Raw genomic sequence first — 25,067 nt, forward strand, 5'->3', positions numbered from 1 at the left:
TTCAGCAATGGAGGGCGGGGCTGAAAGGGAGCCCGGGACTCTTATCTCTCTCCTCATCTCTTGCTGATCAGCTGCTGAGTGGGGTCCTTTCAACACCCCCTTTGTAAAATAAAAAGCATGATCCTCTTTTGGCCCCTGGGCAATTCAGCTCCAGGGACCACCATTCGATCCATAAGACGCACAGATATTTCCCCTTACTTTTTAGGAGGAAAAAAGTGCATCTTATGGAGCGAAAAATACGGTAATTAAATTCATTCCAAATTTCAACGAAGCCAACACTTTCAATTGCCCATGAACCAAATTCTTTCTAATACAGTGCTGAACTCAGATATGATGCTACCTGAAAGTGATTTGTCCTTTTAAACTACCACATTTTGGAAGACTCTGGAAGTGGCAGCTCGTGCAGAAAATATGGTATTAATTTGAGGCCAGGGAGAAGCAATGGGATGCTCCCTCACAACCTCCACCATGGCTATCACCATCGCTTGGGACAACTGCCGGCTCATCCTCCCCAAGCTCGGCTGTGGCACTGGTGGGGGAAATAGGGACATTCTGGGATGGCTTTCCTAGTTCTGGGACTGTCCCTGGAAAACTGGGACACTTGGAGGGTATGTAATCTATCAGAGGGCAGAACCTGGCTGGGTACACATTAGACCTTTAAAGCACATTTGAAGCGCATTATTTCTTCCAAAGAATTTTGAGCACTGTAGTTTGTTACATGTTGCTGGGAGCTGTAACTTTGTGAATGGTAAACCACAATACCCAGAATTCTTTGAGGGAAAGGATGTGCTTCAAATGTGCTTCAAATTTATAATGTGTATACAGCCTAAGAGGAAAAAAAAAAGTGAGTGTGACCACTCCTTTTCTTTTTCTTTTTTTAAAAAGAATTTATTGGTTTTTCCATAACAAAGAACAAGTGACCACTCCTTTTCTCCGGTGGTGCTGCCCCACCAACCTCAGTCAGCCCTCACTCACCCCCTACCTTCCTGCCTTCTTTGTTTAACCAGCCCAGAGGATGGACCCTGCTGTCAGCTTTCCTCTTGTGTCAGCGTTTTCCTTGTAGAACTTAGCAGGAAAGTGGATGAGGACAAAACTAGAATCAGTTGGTTCTTCCCGTCATTGGCTCTGGCTCCATCTACTGTTGGGTTCCCTGCTTTCTGCCCTAATTATCCCAAGGGGCACCAAACATCACCCTTTCCTTCTATCTAACCACCCACTCCCCACCTTTCTCTTTCTGACATCCTCTTTTCCCTTTCTCACTTCCCCTACCTCTCTGCCCAGTGGCCTGCTGGAAGAGGGACAAATTGCTCTTGCTAGAAATCACAGCTGATTGCTTGCGAAGAGCTTTTGAAATAAGGCTGAGAGCCACATAAAATTAGGCTACCGGCCAGAGGTTGACTGCAGGTTGCCCACCCTTGGTGTGAAGATGCAACTGCAGTCATCTTTGGAAGCTATTGGTAGTCCTCTAGTGGGTTGCAAATGCATTTGATCGAATCCAGTTGAGGGAGGGTTGCATCCTTCCTTGCTTTTGGAATTGCTTGCTGAATACCCAGATCATTTTGCTATGTTTGCTTTTGTTCAGTGTTTAACTTAAGTCATCATATTTGTAGTTTTAAAGCTATGAATTATTGTGTGTTCATCTTTTCCATGCATAGATACTTTCCCCAATTTTACACAGCATCTTGGCTATATTGTTAAAGATATGTAAATGCAGATTCTTGTACACATGTATTTTCCTGTTCTTTACTGGAATAGGCCGATAAGAATTGATTTTATATTTGATATTACAGTTCTGTGCTGTGCCTTATCTCCTCTCCCACAACCACTGTGTACCATCGTCATGACACTTCTGAACACTCAGTAGATCCTATATGATATCTCCCAGGATGCAATGCATGAAAAGCAGGAGCTTAAGAGTTACAGTTTGTAAAAAAAATAAAAAATGCAGTGTTTTCAATGAAAGTGCCATGATGCTGTAAACAGGATTGTGAGCCCTCTCCATTTCCCAGTGTATCTTGGTCTGCAGCCAACAAATGTGTCCTGATTTCAAATGGATTCATGCTAAAGCTACCATGCTTTCAGCCCTCTAAGCAAAATAATGGTGAATGGAGCATGTAATTAGATATGAAGAAATAATTCCGAGAACTTCATATTTCACTGAGCTCAAAGTGAAGTGCAACAGGCTGAGTTTTTTTAAACACACATTCATTCTTTCATTTAAAAAAAAAATAACCCCAAAAGCTCAATTATAAAAAATCAAAAATCAAACTCATCTTCATATTAAGATTACTTTTTTAAAAAAATTTATAGAACTTTGTCAAAGGGGGCTGTAAGGACTGTAGTTAATATTTTACCTCCACGTTTCTTTCCCTTATGAGCTCCACCATTTTGTACCACGGCAGGAAAATGATTTCAGTTGCTCACCAGGTGCTGCTCACATGTGCATTTTGATTCTTGCACAGGTCTGTTGTAAGTGCCACAAGTGTCACAGGATGAACAAGTCTGTGAAAGAGAGAGAGAGAGAGAGAGAGAGAGAGAGAGAGAAGGCAGGGAAAGGAGTGTTGAAATATCCCTTCACAAAAGTGTGTATGGACTTGCCAGTGGGGTGAGGTCTAACGAGGTGAAAGCTATGTGGATTTGTAACTGAGTGACTAACAGAACCCAAAGGTTTCCCAGGTTTTTATTGTCACTTTTGGAAGGGGTTAATTAGCTAACCTGTATATATTTACCTGAATGTATTGTTAGTCCAGAAGTATAAAAGTGCCTCTGTTAAGCTTTTCTTTATGAAATCTCTCTGTAAAGGTGTGAACTTTGATCTGCATTGCATTTCTTTCTGGCAAGCTATGACTTAAGAGTCTGGAGATAACAGAAGAAGGCTGACCTTGCACAGAGAGGAAATGGTGACAGATAGGATGGCCTTGCTGGAGTGAGCATGAACCAACTCAGGGCTAAATGTCCTTTTGCCTTATATGTACAACAGGAAATGTACAACAGGAAATGTTCCTTAAATGGACAAGGATGTACAAGAGGCAGAGCCAGAGAACTGTCTATAAGAACTGTCTGAAAATTGACTAGTTTTGTACTTGCTTGGCTATCTAAACACCGAAGTACCTCTGCATGCAGAAAATAAATCTTTCTCTCTCTGAAGCCAGCAGCCTCAGGTGTCTTTCTGCTTCCATGTTTTCTCACCGGGCGCAACCATGGGAACCCGTAGGGGCAAATAAGGCTCCACTTTTAGTGAATTCTCTAAAACAGTTGCTTCTACCTATTCGGGTGGGCAATAGTTGTGGACCAGCGGGGCTTCGTGGGGCATAACTGGGAGAGGGTGATGCCTCCCCCCCCCTTGTGGCCGACCATTGGCTTCAGCCTTGGCCGGCCGCAGAGTTAACAAAGTGTCTAAAATTATGTTGTTGTTTTTTTGTTTTTTGTTTATCATGTATAGAAGAAAGGGCATTTCCCCCTTCATAAATAACACCTGACTTAAAAACTCAGTATTTTGTCTGCAGAGCTTTAGCCTTTATGGCAAAGTTTTATCACTGCTGCTCCAGATGCATGTGTTGGCATGACCTCTGCTCTCAGCTGATCACCTTGGGCACAAGCCACTGTTAAGGTCTCCTCTCAAGCGCCACTAAAATGAACAGGAGTGTAGTCGCCCTCATGTTGCTCCCTATCATTTGAATAGGACCTTAGGCAGGTGCCTTTAACAGTTCATTGCGGTCTTTGATAAAAAAAAAACGACCTTTCTTTGCTATTTGTTTTATAACAGATTTTTTGTCCTGTTTTATCACTGAATGGTGAGAACAAAATCACAGTATGGGGTGTTTTGTGGTCTAGTTCTTGTGCAATAAATCAATATTTAAAATGTGCAGTGGTTTCTTCCCTCCCTCTTCTCCTCAAAATGGGGCCTGGAGACCTGGAATCTTGTTTAGTTGAAATATGTGACTTTGTCTAGAGACAGATGCAACCCTTAACAGAGGGTTGTAACTGGGTTTACTAGCTTGGTGATAAGTCAAAAAGAATTGGAACTATTATCCCAGGTGCCAAGCATCTGTACTTTGCAAATGGGTTTTCAAAGCTGCAGCTTTTTCATGAACAAGGAGCAAAGAATATTCCTAGTTGAGTTAGGAAAACCATTCCTCATCTTCTGCCAATTGCATTCACCATGAACTTCATATAGTGCTCTTTTGATTGCACTTTGGAGAAAGAATAAAACTTCTTTAAACTGAAGAAATACATGTACAGCATGTGGGGGGTTTTGTACATATTTTTTCCTTAAAAGGGAGACCTGTTCCCCTCTTCCAAATACCCAATTTCAGTAAGGAAAGTGGTTTGCAGCCACTGTGTGTATCATTTTATTGCCTACAGTCTTTCATACATTTTATATGATGATTTATGAGCTAGAAGGCAATGCCATGCAATGCAGTTTTGCCGCTGCTCTGCTGGTTTCTAACCATGAAGTTATTCCTTCAGTAATTATGTCCCAGCTGCATAGTGCAACCTTTGCAACTTCCTCCCCCAGGTGAGCAAATGTCCCTAGGCAAATGTGTCTGAACCTCCCTAGTGTTCACCGTTGTCTGCATATATTAACGTGACAGCCCAAAGCTAGGCTCTGCATTTTGTATCTGATGTACACAATGCCTCCCTTTCTTTCCAGTATATCTGCTCACCAGAAAGCAAAGCCACGAGACCAATGAATGCAAGTTCTTAAATATTGCCACTGAAAAACAATAGGATTCAAGATAGCTTTTTCTTCAGTATCCTGCTTCTGACAGAGTACCCTGCCACTTCAAACATAATTACAGGTAGTTACTTATGTTTTCATTGTGGATAAACCACCATTTCCCCTGAAAACCTTTATGGGGCTATCATACATGTGGGAGAGAACAAATGAATGAAGTAAACATATACTCATTTTGGGAGGTGTATATTCATCATGTATACAGAGACCTTCTTCAAATGCTACAGAACCTCTGTGGAAATGTGTTTCCTCCAGCATGTGAGGTGACCTTTCATTTGGGGGAATTATTCACTCAATGCATTCAATGGGTTGTAGCAAATGCTGCTCCTACTCAGTTGACCCATTGAAAATAAGTGAACCAAAGTTAGCCATAATCAGTAAGTTCAATGGGTTGACTCTGTGTAGTATTGGAGCCTTATTTGCCCCTATGGGTTCCCACGGTTGCACCCGGTGAGAAAACATGGAAGCAGAAAAGACACCTGAGGCTGCTGGCTTCAGAGAGAGAAAGATTTATTTTCTGCATGCAGAGGTACCTGCGGTGTTCAGACACCCAATCAAGTACAAAAAAGTCAATTTTCAGACAGTTCTTATAGACAGTTCCCTGGCTTATCTTCCCACCCCAGGAATCTTCCTCTTGTCCATATAAGGAACATTTCCTGTTGTACATATAAGGCAAAAGGACATTTAGCCCTGAGTTGGTTCATGCGCAATTCAGCAAGGCCATCCTATCTCTGACCTAGACATTTCCTCTCTGTGCAAGGTCAACCTTCTACTGTTATCTCCAGACTCTTAGTCATAGCTTGCCAGAAAGAAGTGCAATGCAGATCAAAGTTCACAGCTTTACAGAGAGGTTTCATAAAGAAAAGCTTAAAGAGTTCTTTTATACTTCTGGACTAACAAGACATTCAGGTAAATATATACAGGTTAGCTAATTAACCCCTTCAGTATTAGCATTGACTACAGCCCATGGCTTTTATTACAATTATTTATTTTATTTGTGATTTTTTTTTCCTATGAGGCATCTCATTATTATTATTTTTTTACAGCAACCCCCTCATCTTCTACAGGGTTTAGATTCCAAGGATTTGCATATAATGCAGCTAGTAATTGAGGGGGTTAGAAAGAGAGCAAGCAAGGTTTGTAAATGTGTGCCTGCTCTGGAAGGCTAAGAATTCTCAAGCCGTTTCTCACAGGAAGTAGATTACCAGAACAGGAAATCCACACCTTTCCAGGAACAACTAATAGCATTTTAGAATCCTGCTGGATTGTGCTCACATATTTTAGCTGTAACATCTGTATGGATTTTAAATTATAATACAACTTTCCCCCTCCGTCCCCTAGGGCAGGAACAACCAGTGGGTGTCCAACAGTCACTTAACAGCAGAAAAGACCGGGCCACTATTGCTGTGAAAATGTGTGTGTGTGTGTGTGTGTGTGTGTGTGTTTCTAAATCACATCAAATCAACACTGGGAGTAAAAATGGGATGGATTCCAGGAAAAACATGGAAATTCAACAGCTTGGGATGAGAACTGTTTGAACTCTTGGGAGCAAATGAGTGCAAAATGTCAGAAGAAGAAGAAGAAAAGAGTTTGGATTTGATATCCTGCTTTTCACTACCCGAAGGAGTCTCAAAGCGGCTAACATTCTCCTTTCCCTTCCTCCCCCACAACAAACACTCTGTGAGGTGAGTGGGGCTGAGAGACTTCAAAGAAGTGTGACTAGCCCAAGGTCACCCAGCAGCTGCATGTGGAGGAGCGGAGACACGAACCTGGTTCCCCAGATTACGAGTCTACCACTCTTAACCACTACACCACACTGGCTCCCACAACCTGTGTTTTGGAGGGAGCAGGGTCAGCACACAAGAGTGGGGGAAAGGCCAGTGTGGAAACTTCATTTATTATAGACTGAATTTAGTGCCACCTGGAAATACACTGCTAGTTTGAGGAGGCTATCGCTGCCCCTGCTCCCTCCAAAACACAGGTTGTGTGGCCATCTTGGAACATCCTTGCAAAACTGAACTCCTGAAGAGGAAGAAGACACTATGTGGGGATTGCACTGGACTCCCTCGATAAGAGCTCGGGAGAAGAGGAAACTCGCCAGCATCCCCACTTGTTCGTGCAAACTTCACACGAGTCCACCACCCGCCTGCTGCAGAGAATCGCGAGCGCTTTTTGGGGACAAAACCTGGAACATCCCATCGATTCTAAGGGGCCGTAAGATCCTGCCATTAAAAACCGCCGCCGCCTCGTTTTCATGGAAAGCGTGACCGTTAAAATTGGGGTCATCTGGCATCTCCCGCTGCCCAAGGCTCCTCTGAACATCTGCATCCTTTATTGACAGCGCCGGAGAGAGGGAGGCGCTGGAGAGGTGGAGAGAAAATGGTTCGGCGAGGACCTTGACAGCTGTGTGAGCGCGAGAGAGAAAGAGAGCTAATATGCCAATGCCGAGGGAAGCTGCGCCGCCTCCCCTCTCCGCTCCGACTTAAGTAGCCCTTAAAGGCTACGCAACTTTCGACGCCGCTTCTCCCCCCCCCCAAGCCCTTCAGAGAAGCGCTCAGTGGAGGCTTCCAGAGGGGAGCGAATAACTCCGGGCTCTTTCCACACTTCTGCGCCAAGGAAAGGAAGCGGCGGCTGCTGAGGAGGAGGAGGAAGAAGAAGAAGAAGCCACCTGCTTTCCTACCGGAGCTGCCGCCGTTGAGCCCGGAAAAGGGCTGAGAGGGTGGGGGGCAAAGCGGAGGACTCTTCCCCCACCGCCTCGTCCACGAGAGCAGCGCGCGCTTTCCCCCCGCCGCCAGTCCCTCGGTGCGCTCTGGGGAAGGAGACCCTTCGCTCGCTCCTTCTCCTCTCCAGCCGCGCAGTTTGGAGCAGCCTTCCGTCAGCTGTCTCCTCATTGCTGTCTTCGCTGAGGACGCCGCCGCCGCCGCCGCCTTTTTTCCGGTCTACCTCTGGTTTTTGTGCCGTTCTTCTTTTCAGCCCCCTTCCTTCCTCCCCCCTCGGAAATTCCCTCCTCCGTGAGGCGAGCGCCGCGCTTCGGAGGCGTATTAGGCGCCGCGCTCCAGCCTCACCGGTGCCGTTCGCCGGAGCCGCGCGCCCCTCTTCGTCTCCCTCCGCGGCCTCGGAAAAAAAAGCAGCATGTCGAACTCGGGTCGGAAGGACTTTGACGTGAAGCACATTTTGCGCCTCCGCTGGAAACTGTTCAGCCACCCGGCGGCCCCGGCCGGCGGCTGTTTGCAGCAGGACAGCAGCTTCGAGCACTGGGGGCCGAGCCAGAGCCGCTTGCTGAAGAGCCAGGAGAGAAGCAGCGGCGGCGCCTTCTGGAAGAAAGCTGCCTCCTCTTCGTCGCCTTCGTCGTCCTCGCCGCCGCCGCCGCCGCCTTGCGCTGCATCCCCGCCGCCCCTCAACGGGACTTTGCTGCCCTCCACGCGGCTCCATGGACTGGCCGAGCAGCAGCGGCGCCAGCCGGCCCCTCGCACCGCTTTCTACGTGGAGTCCCTGGAGGAGGGGGGTCCCGGCCGAGGCGGCCCGGGGGAGTTTACGCGCGAGCGGGAGAAGACGCTGGTGCTGCGCGAGGTCAAGGAAGAGCCGGCGGCGCCCTTTCTGGAGGGCGGAGGCCAGGCAACAGGTGAAGGGGCCGCGCACAGGTACAGTACCCGTGTACAGCCCACCTGGGCTTCTGCCGCTCAGGGGGAGCAGCTGGCCAAACGAGGCGTTTGCGAGGCTGCATTTGGGGAGAGAGGGGTGTCCACACACACACACACACACAGTCTTCCCCTGTAGGTTTTTGTTTTCTTTAATGCGCTGCACCCTCGCGACGCCCCCCACTCTACGGTAGAGTTCATCTCACATGTTTGCCCCCTTGATCTTCTTTGCAATAGGGCAGGCATGTCCAACAGGTAGATCGTGATCTACCGGTAGATCACTGGACGTCTGTGGTAGATCGCCGGTAGATCAGTGGCTCCCCCAAAGAAGCTAAAAAACTTTGTCTCCCCTAAAAAAAAAAACCTCAACATCTTTGCCCTGCACTCCTAAAATGACCTAAACCACCAAAAACAGGGCCTTCCTTCCTAAGAAAAAGCCCAATGTCACTTTCCTCCTCCCTAAAGAAGCTCAACAACGTTTACGTGAACCCCCCAAAACAGGACTTTCCTTCCTGCAAAAAAGCTCAAGACCTTTTGACCTGAACCCCCCAAAAGGGGGTAGATCACTGCCAGTTTTTAACTCTGGGAGTAGATCACATTCTCTTGGAAGTTGGCCACCCCTGCAATAGGGTAACTGGACGGTGACACGAAATAAGGCACATTCCCAGCCCACCTCTGCCAGACGCATGCATGCTTTCTCGGTCGGGAGTAAGCCCTGCTGAACTCTGGGAGACTTCTGAGCCTTTGAACCTACTCTCCTCCACTCTGCATAGCTGCAGCGTCTTCCTTGAAATGAACAGCTGGGTGTTGAGTATGTTCCCTTGGAAGCTGAACTGAGTGGGGCTCACTCCCGAGATTGCTTCCTTGGCAGTTTACTGTGTCAGTGATGCTTACTCTCCGTGCATGCATCGGATCCCAGCCTTCAAGACTTGGAAATTGGCAGAACTTGAGTAAAGATGGGTAGGAAAGGGCTGCATATCCCTTTGAGTTCAAATGCACATTTAACCCTCCCTTTAACACCAGTGGCTCTTAAAATTACTCATCTTTGATGGATCATGCACTTAGCCTTCATGGTGCCACAAGACTCTGGGGCTTTCCTCCATGCCAAAGAGTAATTGCACTTATTTCTCCACCCCTCTGCAAATGCTATTTCAAATCTGCCAGTGTAACAGCCCAAACGATACCGAGTCAGTGAGGAAGAGTAATCTGCAGTTTTCTAAAGTTGTAGGAGTGGACATGGAGCCTCGAGTTAAACAGATTCCAGATGAATAACCGGAGGAACTTTCCATTTTGCCCCATGTACTTTTATCACATGGTTTTAAATCCATTGCATGCACTTGGTGTTAACTGAACACCACATTCCAAATGCATGTGCAGTTATTTCTGACTCTGCATGGACCCTGCAGTGGGATCAGCATATAGGCTACTAGTAAACAATCCAGCTGATTGCATGCACTTTTAGTGCCGTTGTTTTCAGTGAGAATTAATGACATGCTTAAATCATTCCCGTTTAAATCTAAAGTGTTTAACTTTGGATGGACTGTGACAATGCTGATTTGCTGAAGAGGGCATATAATTCTCTTTTCTCTTCGGTGAGTTTTACAGCAAAGGTTTTTGTTAAAATCATGCTGCTTGAGGACCATCCAGGAGGTCTTCATTTTACAGGGATCACAGTAACAAAACTTTGTAATCTCAAGTTGATTTGGTTAGTTTGATATCAATCTCTCTTGCTCTTGCCAATTGCCTTTGAAGGATACTTCAAAGCAATACCTTCAGAGAATTTAATTTGAGCTAGACTCAAGCAGGGTCCTGCCCCATATCCCCCCCCCCCAGTGTTAGGACATAAGTCTGGAACACATGAACTAATCATGTAAGGAAGGGTGTGTTTGAATGTATGTAGAATGCCTTTCTGCCATACCAAATAGCCACAGTCAGTTTGGAGACAGATGATGAAGATAAAGGCTTTATACTTCTAGGACAAAGGGTGCCAACGTGAACTCTGGTTCTCTCATTTTAGAGTTAGGTAATGAATTTTAACATCCTAGCTCATATTCTAGATACATTTTAAAGATACATGTTGTTGCTGAAGGTTTAAAGATTGGACTGATTAGTATATGAATTCTGAACTTGTTCTACTAGGTTATTTGCTTCTGCTGGAAGTCCCAAAAGTTATTAAAGTCTTGGTTCCCAAGCATTTTAGTATGGGGCTCATATTCAAAATCCACTACTCAGTTAAAGCCCCGGGCTCAGATAGAAAAGTTATGTAGCCAGTGTTTGCTGCGTTTCCGCGTGGTACCCTCAAAGTTTCCATAAACATTTGGAGTCCATGTCAGTCAGTCCCAAAAAGATGGAGCATGAGCAAGGTTGCAGTACATCAGACAAGTGCCGTTGACATTAATGGAACTTCTGAGTAAATATGTTTGGTGTTGAGCTTCACAAGTATTTGCACTCTTTCCGTTTTGTCAGATGAAGTGTTCTGTTTGCATTTCCTTTTGATTAATTCAATAAGAGATCGTGCTTTCCTTTCTCTCAGTATGTAAGGCTTTCAGAGCAGAAACTTTATTTCATCTGCTACTTACTTTAATGTGCCCCAGTTTTTTTTTCTGTTTCTGGGGTGCCTGAATGTTAAATCAGGGCTGTTAAGAATATGCCTAACTGTCAACAGGCATGATCAAATTAAAGTTAAGCCATTTTAAGTCTGTCATTTGAATGACAAGAGTACATGCTTAGATGTGCTTCTGTTAAAACCAAAACTTAAGTGTTTCATTTTGGCTGGGTTACATCTATCAAATGTTGAGGTACCAAACTTGTACAGAAATGAAATTTTAAAAAAACTTTCTAGGTGCCACTCAGATTTACAGGAAGGCAAGCAGGCAGGGGTCTAAATTTTCAGCCTTGCAGTTAACCAAGATGGAACTGAATTGTCAGCTCCCATCTTAAAGAGCTCAAACACTTAAAGAATTGTCTGCTTGTATCATGAGATCAGTGGTTTTTGCTGGATATGACGCTTGTTAAATTCGCTTCACTGCTAAGTCTGGAGTTCAGAGAGGTGTGATGACATTTAGTAGGTCTATGCCTTTCTTAAATGCTGCATGCAAAATCCTAGATTTGGGGGAATTGTTGCATGCTGCCCAAATTCTCCAGTGGTAATCTTAACTGTGAAACTATCCATGTACAGTATTTGCCACAAAACTATCAACAGATTGTTGCATCTGCACTTAGTTGCTATCCTTCCACGATTCTAGATAAACAACTGAATTTCCCCAAATGACCAAGGACATAGATGGGAAAATTCTGAACTTCCTGGAGTTCAAAGCTGTTGATTCAGTACTACTTGTTTTAGCAAAACTGGACCGCTTTTGTATGTCTAGTCATTTTTTCTGTGTTATTCAAGTATCTTTGCTCTGAATACAGGAGGGGAACACCTGTATTACCTTATTTTACCTTCATATTCTGGGTGTTAGGAAGAGAAATCGCTTACCATGGTATATTGAATAAAAATACAGGAGAGGTAATGTTTAGATCAGGCAGGAAGAAACTTGCTGTATATTTTTAGATGGTAAAAACCTCCCAAATAAAAACCAATGAGAAACCAAAAACTGATGTCATGTAATTACGGTGCAAATTTCTGGGAACGTTTTGGAGTACTTTACATTCATGGCAACTGCAGGTTAGAACAGTGTTATTTGTAGGAGGAGGAGTCCCAGCCATCCTTTGGGTTTCATGGGTGAAAGTAGTGCCTGGAAAATGCCAGATGGAAAGACGGTTACTGTGTTTAAGGACATGCATAAAATAGGTGCTCACCTAATGAGTTATGCAATAACAAACAAACCAGCAAGCCAGCAAGCCACAAACACATTGTGGAACCTGGGCAAGCAGAGAGAAAGTGGCAGTGAGTGCTTGAGATAAAAGGCAGTGGGTGGGAAAAGATGCTTTGCTCTTTGTTGGAAAGAATGGGACAGGCTCATGTGAATTGGCAGGTGGGAACTTGTGTGAGATCTCAGGCCCATTACTAGTCTGCTCACGTGAGTGGTCCGCTTGTGTGAGCAGTCATTTGCGCGTATAACGATATATGAATCAGTTTCAAGGCAGTGAAGTGGAGAAACTGATTTCATACACTTTGACTTTTTTATTGAAAAGTTTTGTGGGTATTCATGTAGTTCTCTTACTTTGGGAGCATCAGGGGAATTTGTAGCTATACTGGTGATTCTGCAAAATGGAAGGAACAGAAAAAAAGTGAAATGAAGCCTTTTTTTTGGATGACCAGCAAGTTCCAATCATGTTTGGAAGCTTCAAACCTGAAGAGAGGTTCTTCTGTAGGCATGGGAATTTAGAAGAAAAAATATGATAAAGTGTTCTTTTTCATTTCCTGGTTGGATACATAGGTTAAATGCCAGCCAAAGTTTTAAGTTCCTTTGATTTCACTGGGGGACAGATCCAAGTACCTACTTGACCCTCCAGTTGAAATCATTAGGATTTTAAAATCATCAAAGCTGCCATGGAATTCACTTCTCAACAAACATGTATAGGTTTGTACTGTAGGTTTCTGTAGAATGATAATCTCAGTGGCCACTCTGAGATCAAGGGAAAAGCTTGGGGGTGATTCATTTTTACTTCATTTCTCTCTTATTTCTTAAATAATATCTTCAATACCATGGCTGTTAAAGCTGGAAATGGGTGCGGATATAATACAGCTTTTTGTATGTTGTCTCATTATTTTGTTGCTGTCTCTGGTTAAATACCAAACAACTTCAGGATATAAGAAATAGAGTCCAAACTAGCCAATAAATTTACAGCAACTTCAAAATAACACCTTATCTATTGAATTTTTTTTTAAAGGATTGGTCACCACTCTTTCTTAAGAGTCATTGTGGCTGTGCTTAAAAGCAACGTGGAAGTGCTTTTAACACTTTCCCTGGGCTGGTTGGGACATGGGTGGTGCTGTGGGTTAAACCACAGAGCCTACGGCTTGCTGATCAGAAGGTCGGCGGTTCAAATCCCTGCGACGGGGTGAGCTCCTGTTGCTCTGTCCCAGCTCCTGCCCACCTAGCAGTTCGAAAGCACGTCAAAGTGCGAATAGATAAATAGGTACCGCTCCGGCGGGAAGGTAAACGGCATTTCCGTGTGCTGCTCTGGTTCACCAGAAGCGGCTTAGTTATGCTGGCCACATGACCCGGAAGCTGTACGCCAGCTCCCTTGGCCAGTTATGCGAGATGAGCGCCACAACCCCTGAGTGGGACACGACTGGACCTAATGGTCAGAGGTCCCTTTACCTTTTACCTGGGCTGGTTCCCTTGCCACCCTGCCCTTTAATGCTGCTAATTGTCTCCAGAAGTCCTGTTTGCATCACAGGGCACCTGATGCACAGAAACATGAGGGGATTTTCTGTAGGAAAGAGAACAGAGGAAAGGATTTTTAAGGGGGAGATATGGCCAGTCCCAGGAGACTCTTGAGAGTCCCATGGACTGCAAAAAGATCAAACATATCCATCCTTAAAGAAATCAGCCCTGAGTGCTCACTGGAAGCGCAGATCCTGAAGTTGAGGCTCTAATACTTTGGCCACCTCATAAGAAGAGAAGACTCCCTGGAAAAGACCCTGATGTTGGGAAAGATGGAGGGCACAAAGAGAAGGGGACGACAGAGGATGAAATGGTTGGACAGTGTTCTCGAAGCGACTAGCATGAGTTTGGCCAAACTACGGGAGGCAGTGTAGGATAGGGGTGCCTGGCGTGCTCTGGTCCATGGGGTCACGAAGAGTTGGACACGACTGAACAACAACAAATGGCCAGTCCCAAACATGTTATTAAAAAAACTATTAATGTAACTTATAGTTAAGCCCTGAGTTTCTACACAAGAATGAACTGTGGCTTTATCATATCATACTCAGTTTTCTTTTAAAAAATGTTTTGAAACAGTCAAACAAAGCCTGAACTTGAATGACCAAGGAAAACGATTCAGCCATATTTCTGTCTCGGCTGCCCTTTGGAGTTCACTGTATTCTTGTTTTGCCTTACCTTATTAGAGTCTTAACAATATTGCGTTCACTTAAGCTGCATATTAATTTGTAAAAATGTTTTGGTTTTGTCATATTATCTAGTGGGGTGGAGTCCATGCTACTAGTTCTCGCTGATAATTCTCCCTGGCATGACCTTCTTGTATCTGACAGTTGTTGTTTTTTAATAGAAAAGTTTGGAAGTGCTTAACTTTATTGTTTTCAATATTTGGTGTTCTTTTTTAAAAGTATCCTTCATTGAGCGTAATTACAGCTTGTGATCAACTAATGCAAATTTTAAAGTACCTGTGTATGCATCAGAAGAGTAGAATGCAGCTAACAATGATTGAGATCAGTGGATTCTTCCCTATCACTTAATTGCATTTCTTTCAGTGCTTTAACAAATTTTAGTTGTGTTTTATACATTTTCTTGTTTATTAATTAATGAACCTGCATTGGTACAGTATTTGTAAATAAAATTGCAAGTGCAATCACTCTTTTGCGTGGATTTTTTAGGCTTTATATTATAAACAAAAGACATTCTTGTGTTAAATGTTTCAGTGTAGCAATATATCCAGATTGCGTAACCTGCCTGAGGTAGGCAGATCATTAAATGAGAATTAGCCTGACAGCAACCGCTTTATAATTTCGTGGCGTTTTCAGCTGTGGAAGAAAAATGTTTAATCTTCTTGAAATAAGCTTTTAGTGTGTTTATCAATGAGCATGGTTCATTACACAGCAACTATGCTACATAAACAACAGAGATGTGCAAGAAGAGCTAAAGAAAAAGTGCTACCATCAAAGACCATGGTGGTAAATTTTAAGGGCGTTATTAAGCTTGATACTTCTGCTAGTTCAAGCACTTTGGGCTGTACAACAGAACTTCACTCCCTCTCCTATCCCTGGGTTCTCTCCAGACCTCCTAAATACATTATATGTGTGTGTGTGTCCCCTGTCACAACCCTCTGGAACAGATTTAAGATGTGCATGGCAGGGTGGGGGCAGGTACGGAGATAAGAGAGAGGGGAAATTTCATTGTGCAGCTGAAAGCACTCCCTATAGCAGAACTGTATAGTTTTATAGTGTCCTAATGATATATCTGAGAATATCATTCAAATCATGGTGGTGCAAACATATTGCTCTGCTTTCCTTGTCATCTTTTGTCTTGTCATCTTGGCAGCCCAGGACCTCCCAAACACACTGCCCAGGCTTGCACCTCAGGGAGGTCACGTCGGTGATGCTAACACACCAGCTTGGCTTCGCCCTCGCAGGTGCACACCTGTGTCTCTTTCAGGACAGACAGATGCCAACAACTCCTAACTTAATGTGGTTGGGATTGCAGGCTAAGGAATTAACCCAAATGCAGAAAAGGAGGGCTTTGAGAGAAGAGAGAAAGATAGAATCACACGCATAGGATCCACGTAAGAATGTCACATCTTACAGGTTTTCACCTACATTAGGACTGTAATTTTGCTTATTAGATTATAAGGCTGCCCAAATCTGTAGTATGAATGCAACATCTCCAAAATCACTTATGATTGCAGGGTCTATTATTGTAACTGGGCATTGCTTTACCCTGAAGCTTTGAGTTCTTGACTTACAATTATTGTCTTAGCTTATGCCTCCCCCCCCCCTTATTTTAGACTTGGCAGTCAAATAATAAGAGGAGAGGTCCTCTTGAGGATCCCAAATTGGTTAAGTTGCAGGGTTAAGTAAGAATAAATAGACAGTTCTCCAAATGGAAAGATGTAGAAAGTGGAGTACTGAAAGGGTCAATATAGGGACCTGCATTTTTAAACTTGTTCATAAAAGATCAGGAATTTGGAGTGAGCAGCAAGATGCTCAAGTTTGCTGATGTTACTAATTTGTCAGGGTCATTAAAACAAAAAGTGATTGTGAAGAGTTCCAAAAGGGCTGCTCCAGACTCAGTGCATAGGTGATAAAATGCCAAATGCGATTCAGTGTTGTTGTTGTTCAGTCGTTCAGTCGTGTCCGACTCTTCGTGACCCCATGGACCAGAGCACGCCAGGCACCCCTATCCTCCACTGCCTCCCGCAGTTTGGCCAAACTCATGCCAGTCGCTTCGAGAACACTGTCCAACCATCTCATCCTCGGTCGTCCCCTTCTCCTTGTGCCCTCCATCTTTCCCAACATCAGGGTCTTTTCCAGGGAGTCTTCTCTTCTCATGAGGTGGCCAAAGTACTATAGCCTCAACTTCAGGATCTGCCCTTCGAGGGAGCACTCAGGGCTGATTTCTTTAAGAATGGATAAGTTTGATCTTTTTGCAGTCCATGGGACTCTCAAGAGTCTCCTGGGACTGGCCATATCTCCCCCTTAAAAGCATCAATTCTTCGGCGATCAGTCTTCTTTATGGTCCAGCTCTCACTTCCATACATTACTGCTGGGGAAACCATAGCTTTAACTATATGGACCTTTGTCGGCAAGGTGATTCAGTGTAAACAAGTGTAAAGTGATGCATGTAAAGGCAAATAATAATAATAATAATAATAATAATAATAATAATAATAATAATAATAATAATAATAATAATTTCACAATATACATTTATGGGATCTGAGATGGCGGTGACCATAGCTGTCAACTTTCCCCCTTTTTTTGCAAGGAATCCTATTCGGAATAAGGGAATTTCCCTTAAAAAAGGGAAAAGTTGACAGCTATGGCGGTGACTGATCAGAAACGAGACCTTAGGGATGTAGCAGATAGCTCAAAGAGGATGTTGACCCAGTGTGCAAGGTTGCAGTATTTGGGACTTTTTAGTTTAGAGAAAATGGGTGTTTAGAGAAGAGGTGACATGATAGAAGTTTAGAAAATTGTCCATGGCGTGGATGAAGGAATTAGAAACAAGTCCCGTCCCCCACCCCCCGGTTTCGTAACACTAGAACTCACGGACATCCATTGAAGCTGAACGCTGCGAGTCTCGAGTCTGACAAAATAAAGCACCTTTTCACACAATCCTTACTTAAGCTATGGGACTGAGTCTCACAGAAGGCAGTGGTGGCCACCGACCTAGATGCCTTTAAATGAGGATTAGACAAAATCATGGAGGAGAGGGCTATTGAACTCTACTAGCCTTGATGGCTGTGCTCTGCCTCCACAACTGAAGGCAGCAATGCTTCTGAATACCAGCTGCTGGAAACCAGAGGAGGCGGGGGGGGGAGAGGGTTCTTATGCTTGTCTTCTGCTTGCAAGTTTCCCATTTGGGCACCTGGCTGGCAACTGCGAAGAGGACTAGACACGCCGTTGTCCTGATCCAGCAGGCTCTTACGTTCTTATGAGAAATGTGGATGAAGGATGGTATACAAATTTAATGAACAAATGAATAAAATTATATTATGGTAACTCAAAAACCCAATATTCTATTTGTACTCAAAATCTGAGCACAGTGGTAACATGCTACTTATTTTCTGGTCTTTTAGCTAGCAAAGGTAATGGTGTCACGAAATGCGTAAATATTGAGATTAATCAGTGAACCTATACAGCCTTGGATATTTATTGCCAGGAGGTGAACCTATCTTGGTATCTGCCCTGGTACTCTTTTTTTCCTCCCCCACTCCTACAGTGCCATAGCACATGTTCAGAGAAATGAAGCATCGTCTACGTATTTGAGGGATTTTTTTTTTTAAAAAAATTCTTGTTTGTTTTTTAGTTCCTTATTTTACACTAGATTTCTATAATCTCCTTGAAAAGTTAGGAGACAAGCTTTGGAAAATCCTTATTAATGCAACAATGGGAACTTGTAAAGGCTGGATATTCATTCCGAGAGACATTGGGGACATCTTGCTGAAATCCTGTTTCACTTCACTTGGATTCAGATCACAGAGTAAAAGTTTGGAGTATTGCGTTTGTAGGCAAAACATTTTCTGGAGGGTTTTTATGCAAAGGACTGACATTTTTGTTTATTGCTGAAAACTTCTGTGAATACATTTGAATTGCCATTTTATGCGTCCTCATTTTGTGTGAGCTTCCATCTTTCTTTTGATGCAGTCACAGTGCATTTTTTTTTCATCTCACAACCCAATTCCTTCCTATCCCCCTTTCTTTAAATAAATGGAATTCTACTGTTCCCATAACCTTATTATAGTAATACCCCAGTCCTAATGACCTTTTGCTTGGAATTAAATGAAACCGAGAACATTGAAATTTATATCCCAGCAAAGATGCTTAGAAAAAAGGATTGTAAGTGTCTCTTCCGAATCATAAAATGGATAAAGAAATAAAAGTTTAAAATAGAACAAAGGCTCTTATGTACCATCTGCCTAATTACCAGCTAAGCTACTAGTTCAGCCTCTACACAGGTGTCATTTTATAAATAAGAATCTTTGACCATGAATAGAGATTCTTTGGGAAAGTTTTTTTTCTCAGTACATTGCAGCCCCTGATAAATTTAATGTTTTTATTAGCAGTTTCCTAAACAACCTGAAATAAGTTTTTTCTCCATAATTTCAGCTTTCAAAATTGAAGAAAAAGAAAATGCATTCAAATTCTACACTAGGGATTTGAATGCAAGCAGACTTATAAAGGCAGCTAGTGGAGGTGCAGAACCGGTTAGATTTCTGCATCCTTGTGCTTGGACTAATCCCCATTGAACTGCTTGGGTTGGGTGCTTTCTTTTGTTCTTACTTCAGAACTCATTTCATTATTCAAAATTTGCATTATAGCAAAAGGAGAACAATACTTTCTTTTCATGTGGATGGGTATATTCTCAGTGCATAGAACATAAAGTTGGGTTGTCCTTCTCAGGTGCATAGAACATAAAGATAGAACATAAAGTTGGGTTGTCCTTCCTCTGAACAGGAAACCCTCTCTGGTCCCTATATTTTTGTGATGGTATTTCTACTTGCAGTGCCAGTGTAATAGTCATGTGGTACTAGCATGACATTGTATTTTGTTACAGGTAGGTAGCCGTGTTGGTCTGCCATAGTCAAAACAAAATTAACAATTAAAAAAATCCTTCCAGTAGCACCTTAGAGACCAACTAAGTTTGTTCTTGGTATGAGCTTTCATGTGCATGCACATTTCTTCAGATATTGTATTTTGTGACATTGCTCCGGTGTAGTTTACCCCCATCCCAAATTTGTTTTATGGCACAGTAAAGTCTTGGCTATGCTTTTACAGGTAGTTGATTCAATTGTGATTCTCAGTTTCCATCCCATTAAAATCACTGTGATTAAATGCGGATCAACTGTAAATCTTACTCTCGCTATAAGCTTTCCTAGCATTAAGTTTAAAACAGAAGTCAGGATTTATTAAAAAAAAAATCTGTGTCCTTCCTTTTCAAGATGATGCCCGTTTTGGCTGGTGGGGTGAAGAACAGGGCAAGTAATATTATGTGGAGCCCAGGGTAGCAAGAGGTAGAGCAGGAAACAAGCTACACCTGCTAAAATTCTCTCTTCTAAACAGCTGTTAAAGTTGCTCATTCTTGTTAAATCTTCACATACCGTCGCTGCACCTTTTTCACATGCATGCTGTTTCTAAGACTGCAGCCCTGTAACATGTCTGTTCTGGGTTTGCTGTTGAGTTTCTGTTTCTTTGTATTCTGCAGTGGCCGTCAGAATTTAACAAACATTTTCCAACAATTTTGTATGTTTTAAAGCATGTTTGTAAACCTTGGGTTAGGTGACTATCAGTTTAATTCATAACAATGGGAGCATTTGTTTACATGGGAGCATTGTTTGTTAAATATGGAGCATTATTTGGCGGATTTATCTACTTTAAAAAAGGATTGTTCAACACAAAAATAGTTTCACTGGAGTTTCTTTCATGTTAGCGTACCGTCTCTTCCATAAACATATCATGTCTCCCACCAAATTCCACACGAAAGCTCATACCAAGAACAAACTTACTATAGTTGGTCTCTAAGGTGCTACTGGAAGGATTTTTTAATTTTTAATTTTGTTTTGACTACGGCAGACCAACACGGCTACCTACCTGCCTCTGGAATGGGTGGGAAGTGTTACTTAGAGGTGGTGCTGGAGGCTGTAGCAGGAAGACAAAACCAACAGTAATCAATTCCTTCCTCATTCTTTACATGGGAACTTCAGTTGTAACCTATTCCCTTCTGTTCACAAATGTGCTGGTCTGCTTCCAACCCAGTATGTGATTCTTCATATTTCTCTATATTTGGTAAAGTTATGATTGTGCAGGTGTGTTAGCCTGTAAACCAGGGCAGGAGTCAGCAAATTTGTTAAGCCATGGGCTGGTCCACTGTCCCTCAGATGTTGTGGTGGGTCGGAGAAGCACTGGGGGGGGTGCTGGAAGATGAGGCAAGGGGGGCAAGTAGTCCTCCTTCCCACCCCCCAGCCCCAGCCCAAGCCGCTGTGCTTACCTTCCCAGGGGCTGCTGCCGCCACCACCACTGCTGCCGCCACCATCCCCACTGCCGCCACCGCCACTGCTGCTTCTCTGGGTAGACAGAGCCCGCTTCGCTCTCTGGCCCATAGGAGCACCAGGATGGTGGCAGCAATGGCGGAGGGAAGATGAACGGCATGAAAGGGCTGGCTCCGGAGAGGGGATGCTTAAAATGGCACTCAACCCAGCCCCCTTCCCCCTCTAGGCAGGGCGGAGAAAAGCCAGGACGAGGGAGGGAGGAGGCGCCGCCACGGTGTGTGTGAAGGAGGGAAAATGGCGCAGCCTGAGCGAACAGAATCCCCATGCCGATCCATGGACAGTCCGTGGGCCAGATCCTGAAGGCAATTGCACCTGATCCTGCCCATGGGCCTTAGTTTGCATACCCCTGCTCTAAACTGTAGGGCCCCGATTTGACTCTCCTGCTGCTGTTGCTGCACCTGAACCCTGCTGAGCTCCCAATCTGCTGCTACTGCTGTTGTTCCACCTGCACCATACTGAGCTGCTCTTGCCCACCCCTCCCTCTAAGGAAATGGCATCAACATTCACACCTGGGAAGACAGGCGATTAGCATCACCTTCATTGTCTCACCCTCCACCGACTGCTGGGTGGAAGGACAGTACCGTATACAAATTTCACAAATAATCATTGGGCATAGATCAAGATTGAAAACGTTTAGTCAAAATTTTAAATATGTTTTGAACACTTACAGGAATAAATGAAACACATGGGTGATCTGACTGCTTCAGATTCAGAAATGGCAGGCTTGGAATGAGACAGGGAAGGGAGATGCTGAGAATTGAAGAATAGTGCATTAAGTAGCGAGAAGTGGCAGGTATCCAGTGATGGACTGCCAAAGAAATTATTGTTGCTGAGAGAGAGAAGGGGAGACAAACAGGAAGTAGCACTAAGATGGGTAAGATCATCCATCAACACTCCCAGGGACTCTGCCTGGATTCTGATAAGGTGGTTAGGTGCTTTTGGAAGAGTTATCCAAGTGGAAACTAGCCAGCTGAAATTGCTTCTTGCTAATTATGTCCAGCTATGAATTGTGATGTGAGTGCAATGTGAACAAAAGTCAAGTTTGATACTGGATGCCCTAGGTCTACTCAACGACATGTGTTTTTTCACTTGTTGTTGTTGTTGTTGTTGTTGTGTGTGTGATATGCTTTTTTGAATGTATGTTCCTTGTGCTACAATTTAAAAACATGGGCATGATCTAGACCCATCAAATAAGAGCTTCCATAAAACACGTTGCAAACTTTGTATGAGAAATTGGGTTGGCAAAAATGGAACTCCACAGCGCCATCTGGTGTCACAGTGTTAGAATGCACGAACAACTCATATAAAGCACTTTTTCTTTGCCAATGTAGCTGAGTCCATGGTGTTTGTACTCAGTGCAGTTATTTTTGACAGTTACCAATCATTTATACACCAGTCAACCTTAGATGGGTAAATAAACTGTGGGTGTGACCTGTTTATCAAGTAGATAATTATTTTTGAATGAATTTATTATGGCTGTCTATGAACATATTTCAACCTTGCTGCACTTTTTGTGTTGATACCTACTTAATAGGATTTAGTGCCATTGGGAATTAAGTTACAGAAGACTGATATGTGAAAGAGCAAGTCTATTAAAAATATTATAACTGGGTTAAAATGGCAATATTGTGTCTTACACTAAGCCTCTTCCACAGCACTGCCATTATTTTTCTACCTTTTCAATCGGATTCGTTTTAAAGTTATGATACCGCAGTTTCCTTTTCCTTTCCTTTTTTTAAACCTCAAGATGTTCTGCTGTCCTATTGGGAGTAAAGAGGAGCTGGGGGATGCCTGTGATTTAAAGGATCATGTACTGGTGAAACAAATGCTGTCCCAGACAAAACATTAAACTTACTTATATATAAGTTCACATTCAGGAGTATTAGAACCCCAGTGGTATATTTACATTACAGACTTAAATTGGTATAGCAACCATTCTCTGTTCCCAGGAAATTGTGGAAATTGATCTGTGAAGGAAGGACTAGGGATGATGAACACAAGGGATCCTTTGAGTGTTGCAGTTAAATGGTATAAAACTAAAATAATATGGTTGTATGCCTTAATCATGGATGGCCAGAAGGTAGATTGCAGTCTACTGATGCTGGCCAGTTTCCAGTGAAACAACCAGTGCCTGTTGTCACTCAGATTCATGGAAGGAGTGCTAAGCTTATGGAAGAATGGCTGTGCATTTAACAAATATTAGCTATGTTTTCACTTTTGTAAAAGATCCTGGTAAATGCTTTTGCTTTGTAAAAGGAAAACAAAAAAACAGATCTTATAATATGGATGTTAATCCACTTCTGCCATAAATCATGCAGTTGAGATATATCAGGAAGGGAGTTCAGAGAAATATATTGGACTCTACTTCAGCCCCGACCGCACATGTCAGTAGAAGAGCAAAGGAGGTGAATTTTTAAGACTGTTACATATGATACACTAAAGAGATTCCCCATGCCATGGTGATGGCCCTGCTGGACAGCTGCTGTAGATCAGGGGTCAGCAAGGTTTATCTTGCCTGGGCTGGATTGGTCCCACGGAGATTTCTCCGTGGGCTGGATCACGTGTGCCCGCGTTTTTCGACGGCTGCACATGTGCAGATGCAATTTCCGGTGCCGCGGAAGCGAGTCCCCGCACCGCACCTGTTTAGCGCAGCATGCTAGCGGGCAGCTCGGTTCAGGGGTGGCTCGTGGGCCAGTCAAACGACCTCCGCGGGCCGCTTCTGGCCCGTGAGCATTAGGTTGCTGACCCCTGACTGAGCGTAGATAAACGTGCTATTACCATAGGGGTGTGTTTTCAAGGTAATGCACAAACTGTCTCCTAGATACTGTAATAATACTAACAAAAGCCTTGCAAAGTTAGACATTAAGCACTGACATGCTAAGCCAAACCAAACCATGGCTTTGTTCAGATAAGAAAATGAACAGGTTTCTGGACTGAAGATCGTTACTACATCCACTGAAACTACCTGTGCCTCAAGTGACAGAGACAGGCCTTCTTTGGCAGCTTCACCACTGCATAGTAGAGACAGTTATGCACTCTAATCAGCATTCGGTGGGCTTCAGTGCAATCGTTCCACCAGTTGTGCTCTAGCCTTTGCCCATCCTGTTTCATCACTTTGAAGTCCCTGGTATATCAGGGATCAAAACAAGCTCCATAGCAGAGAGGATTCTCATGAGTGTTTATGCCAATAAATAGCCCATTTCATGTCTCCATTCAGCAGCTCCAGAGGCTCAGCAGGATCGACAGTTCTCTCCAGTGGAAAAGCAGAAATCCAGCGGGTTCCATAAGTCTCCGTGGATGGGCATTTTAAACTGGTTTCCCACCACTATAGGGAGAAGTAGCCATAGCAAATCCAGAAATTGGTCTGACCATGACAATGGAGTGATTTCAGCTCCCTATCCCTGTCAGACCACGTGAGAACTACCGTATATGCTACCCTCCCTCAAGTCCCTTTTCTGGCTAAAATGAGTTAGGTGAAGATTCTGATAATGTCTTCTGTGTTGTGTGTTTTGAACATGCACTTCAAGGATCCTTGAGTGATGCTGATTCTATTATCCTTTCAGTTCCAGGTGGACCATTTTCATAGTGTAGGACTTTTAAATTGTGTTAGGTTTAGTTTGTTAGTTTAACATGGCCTTTATGTATTTTTTTTTCCTATTGCTGATTGCTTCCCCCCTTAACTCTATGAATTTGTTGGTGTTTTGCTTTAATATTGCAATAAACTGCTCAGACAATTTGCTTGTACCCCAAAAGAAGTATGTAATAAAAACAAAAAAAAACCCTTGTCCTTGTGGCAACTCTCCTTACCCTGATGCAATTTCTCCAGCAATTGCAATGCCAATCTTCCTGATCATATGAAAAGTGCTTTTGTCAATGCTGGATACTGGGAAAGTATCCATGTGGCTAGGACAGTCCACACAGTGAGCCATTACAATGGGGCAAAAAGAATTGTGACATGGAGATAGATCATATTGAGGACAAAGTTAAACATAGCATCCAGGTCAACATATCAGTGGCTTGCATAAGTTCACCTGGATAATTTATAGCTGAGCTGAGATCTGAGTCTGGAACTCATTTCTCATACCCTTAACCATTCTGCTACCTCAGCTTCCAATATCTGCTACAGCAGCTTCCGAATTTGCAGTTCTGTGTACACTTGGGAGTAAGCCCACAGAACACAATAGACTTACTTCAGTAAACATGCATAGGATCGGACCATATGATGTGTAGGAACCAAGCCATTTAGGGATGAGTAATTCAGCCCATTAAGAGCTGAACAATTTTGCCTTTGC

General features: G+C 43.5%; 1 protein-coding gene across 5 annotated transcripts in view; it reads left to right on the top strand.

The window, feature by feature from the left end:
- The first annotated feature begins 7,870 nt into the window (after positions 1 to 7,870).
- The window catches only part of KLHL1 (kelch like family member 1), a 142,386-nt gene continuing 125,189 nt past the window's right edge, over positions 7,871 to 25,067 (top strand). For all 5 annotated transcript variants that reach the window (XM_033147989.1, XM_033147990.1, XM_033147991.1 and 2 more), the window contains exon 1: positions 7,871 to 8,379. In XM_033147989.1, the coding sequence (XP_033003880.1) occupies positions 7,871 to 8,379 (509 nt within the window). The remainder of the gene's footprint in view (positions 8,380 to 25,067) is intronic.

The sequence above is a fragment of the Lacerta agilis genome, chromosome 4, assembly GCF_009819535.1.
Source record: "Lacerta agilis isolate rLacAgi1 chromosome 4, rLacAgi1.pri, whole genome shotgun sequence".
Classification (NCBI taxonomy): Eukaryota; Metazoa; Chordata; class Lepidosauria; order Squamata; family Lacertidae; genus Lacerta; species Lacerta agilis.